This window comes from Tupaia chinensis, unplaced genomic scaffold (assembly GCF_000334495.1).
Source record: "Tupaia chinensis unplaced genomic scaffold, TupChi_1.0 Scaffold000065_1, whole genome shotgun sequence".
Classification (NCBI taxonomy): domain Eukaryota; kingdom Metazoa; phylum Chordata; class Mammalia; order Scandentia; family Tupaiidae; genus Tupaia; species Tupaia belangeri.
Genome location: NW_006159523.1, coordinates 4,959,219 through 4,963,113, shown reverse-complemented (window position 1 = coordinate 4,963,113; position 3,895 = coordinate 4,959,219). Strand labels below are relative to the sequence as shown.

The following is a 3,895-nucleotide window of genomic DNA, read 5'->3' as shown; positions in this document are numbered from 1 at the left end:
GACTGTCCTTTTCATACACATGCACTCTGTCATGAATAAAATAAGTCAACCTAAACTATGTGTAGCTAACTCTAGAGTAAGAAAGTAGCTCAATATTATTGGGCAGACCCAAAAGAACCTTATAACTCTGATTTTTTTTTTTTTAATAAAATTGACTTGTTCTTCTATGCCTTTAAGAATATAGTCATTGATTATTTTCATTTAAAATTATGATTTAGAACCAGCCCTGTAGCACAGTGGTTAAGCTCTGTGCATGAAAAGCCAGATTCCACATTGCCAACCACAGTTTGAACCCCGGCCCCAACAGCTTGAAAAATGTATCAGGCATGTATGTGTGGATTCCCCAAATCCTGATGGAATGGAGAAATGGGGAAAAAAAAAAAAAAAAAGGATCATGATATAACCACACCCAGTTAGGCTCTCATTCTATCTCTTTCCCCCCCACCCTAACCCTGTCACAAGCACACATGCTCACTGGCCAAAAATTGTGATTTAATAACAAAATTTTCACCTAGATCAAGGACAAGCTTTTAGGTGATTATAGAAGAACTGAATAAAATACTTATAGCTACAATTAATTTCTAATAATTCAATTTGGAAATTAATTTAACTACTTAGCATGATTTTTTAAAATAGAGTTGTTATTTTTAGATGTGAATTTGGACATTGGATCTGGACATGACACATGTGGAGAAACATCTTCAGAGAGTTACAGTTCTCCGTCTAGTCCACGGCATGATGGAAGAGAAAGTTTTGAAAGTGAAGAAGAAAAAGACAGAGGTCTGCTCTTTGGGAGCTGGTATAGGGAGAGTTTGGGGGAGGGTTGGAGGGAAATGTTCGTTGTCTCTTAAAGTCATAGAAGGAATTTCATATTTCTGTAAATGTTATTATTGATTTTAGGTTTAATTAGTATAAAGGATGTTCTTTAGGCCATTGCCTTATTAGCAATGTTGACTTTAAAAACTTCTTTCATTGTGAATGAAATTAAATAGGAAGAAGATAGGATTGACAGAAAATACAGTTAGTGTAGAAAGATCGAAAAAGTGTGTTTTCAGATGTACGCATATGTGTACTTTTTACGTCATCCTGACTAATTGACCTTTTATCATTATAAGAGAACCTTCTTTGTCTTTAGTACAAATTGAATATTGCTTATCTGAAATGTCTAGAACTAGTATTTCAGAATTCTGATTTTTTTCAGATCTTGGAATATTTGAATATATATATATGAGATATCTTGGGGATGAGACCCAAGTCTGAACAGTTTATTTACACTGCACATTATACTTTATACACATAGCCTGAAGGTAATTTTATAAAATATTTTTGTATTAGCATCTTCAGTCACAACATCAGATGGAATTTTCCACATGTGGCATCATGTTGGCAGAGTTTTGGATCTGGGATCATTTCAGATTTTCGGGTTAGGGGCACTCATCCTGTAACAATTTTTGTCTTAAAGTCTGTTTTGTCTGAAAATAACAAAGCCACTCCAGCTCTCTTTTGGGTACTGCTTGCATGATACTTCATTTCCTATAAAACATACAGCCTATTTTACTTTAAACTTGTTTGTATCTTGAAATGTAAAGTTTGTCTCTAGTAAAACAATGTGTATCAAAAGATAGGTCTTGGTTGTTTAATCCATTCTGCAGATCACTACCATTTGATCTGATTGTTTAGTCCATTTACATTTAATGTAACTACTGATAGGGGAAGATTTATGTCATCATTTTGTAATTTGCTGTGTATGTATTAAGCCTTTAATTCTTCTTTCCGTAGAGGCTCAGTCAGCCAATAGTGAGAGTTCAGGCCTTTCCTGGGATTGCACATAGTCATAGGCATAAATGTCACCTTTTATATTCTCAGAAATGTGTTGAAGGTTTTCAAAGTCCTGGGTGGATATTTCAGTCCCTGGTTTTTTGTTAGAAGTATTTTAGTTAGCCACTTAGCCCCAACTCGTAATTCTGCTGTTAGTAAACAGTTGCCACTGATGAGTTATGACACATGTCTTGCAGGTAAGACATTCTTATACAGTTAAGTCTGAGCTGTGAGGTCACACAGTGATGGTTCTGTGATGGTGCAGCTTTGGGGGACTTCAAACTCATATTATCTGCTAGTGGTTGCTAGGCCACTGGGTTTTATAGCTATCATGGTTGAGGAGCTATTAGTATATAGGGCTACTTCAGAGTCAGAGAAAGGGAGAATGGGACTGGGGCAAGTAAAATATATACGTTTAGCTGGTTTTATTTTATAAACACCTCTCAGATTGCTATAGGCCTATAGTTAATTTTCAGAGTTCTAAAAGAGTTGATTCTGATCATTTTTGCCAGCATTCCTGTTGCTTTTATGGAGGAGTATATTATTAGAAAGCTTTACTCTGCTATTCTGGTCTAGAGGTGAAATCTCTTTGAAAATGTATATGTTGAATGAGGGTGTTATTTTTTATAGTTAATAAAAAACATCTGATTGATGATACCTTAGTTAGGACTTGTTTCCATGCTGGTGAGCCCTATCAGGTGATTTCTTCTGTGCCACCTCAAAGAACTATATAGAGATCCTTAGATCATACCATTTCAGCCAAGTGTGGTTTCTTCCTGGACAGTTTGCAGCTCTCTGGGATCTTAGTTGCTTCATTAAATGGTTTGTGTCTTAGGGAGTCTATGCTGTAGTGTTGCCACATCACATGCAGTTAAAGTTAGTCTTTATTGTGTAGTTATTTTGTAATCATACCCGATGTGTGACTTTATGTGTATGTATGTAGCTTGCACTGGAACTACCACCCATTCTACTAATCTGAGGGAACACTGCACTTATATTTTGCAGTTTTCTCATGAAAGGATAAAAATAAAAAAGGATTGGCCAGCTCCATGGCACAGCAGTTAAGCACTGGGCAGAAGAATCCAGATCCCACATGGCTGTCCAGGGTTTGAATCCTGGCCCTAGCAGTTTACATACTGTGCATGGGTGGTAAGCACACCCAGGATCTTGACAGGATGGAGAATCGGAGGAAGAGAATTGTGATATGACCAGGCCTGTTGGGGAGTGCTTTCTCTTTTTTAAAACTTTCTTGCATGCCCTTTGGCATTAAAAAATGAAAATAGCCTCTCAGCTATTATGAAGCTTAAATGAGAGAATTGTTACGCCTGATCCAGAAGGCAAGCTCTTAGCATGCTTCCATTGCAGGTTATACTTGCTTCTGCAGGATGCGCAGATACTTGGTGGCTCTTTAGCTCACTCACAGGTTTGGTCTTGTCAGCCCACGTGTAAGTGTGACTGACTCTACCGCACCCCTTTCCTGTCACCAGTGGCATGAGTGGATGGGCCTTGGTGGAAAAACTTGCCCTTTTCAAATAGGCTCACTTTTTAAATGACAGAACGAGCCTTCCCTAAGAGAAAAAAGTCACTTAGACATCTCTCAAACCGGGAAGATAACCTGAGAGAGAGCTTTAATCCTTCTTGAATTTTGAGTGGTTGAAGAGGTTGCTCTGAGAAGCGGATGGCTTTGTTGTCCTTTGATAGTGATAGTATCTTGTTTGTGACGCTCTGCTTTCCAAACTCTGTACAGAAAAGGTCAAGGGCTATCTAAATAAGATGAGTTTTTATACTGCTCAAACACCCATTTAGTACCATTTAAAATCGTGAGGCATAGGTTGTTAGTTCAGATTTAAACAAAGCCTAATTCATATAGAAATTTAAACACAGTCTGAAAAATGTCCCAGCATCTTTTGGACGTAGGTTTCTGTCTTTAGCTCTGTGTGGGTGTGATATATAGATACTATGCCTTAAATAGTTACTGACTTTTGGATACTTTGTTTTGCAAAGTTCAGCAAAAAAAAAAAAAAAAAAAAAAACCTGGCTTTTGACAGAAAGTGGAAGAATATGGCAGATTTACTGA

At 37.2% G+C, this 3,895-nt stretch overlaps 1 protein-coding gene and 1 long non-coding RNA gene across 6 annotated transcripts in view; one reads left to right on the top strand and one right to left on the bottom strand.

Annotated features, from left to right (window-relative positions):
* The window catches only part of ZCCHC2 (zinc finger CCHC-type containing 2), a gene marked incomplete at its 5' end in the record, with an annotated part of 70,585 nt that overhangs the window by 49,402 nt on the left and 17,288 nt on the right, over positions 1 to 3,895 (top strand). For all 5 annotated transcript variants that reach the window (XR_003546974.1, XR_003546973.1, XR_003546972.1 and 2 more), the window contains 1 exon segment: positions 652 to 780. Coding sequence is in view for 1 of the 5 variants with exons in the window: in XM_014582012.2 (XP_014437498.1) it covers positions 652 to 780 (129 nt within the window).
* The window catches only part of LOC114005049 (uncharacterized), a 15,417-nt gene that overhangs the window by 7,820 nt on the left and 3,702 nt on the right, over positions 1 to 3,895 (bottom strand). The gene's annotated exons all lie outside the window — the stretch shown is intronic.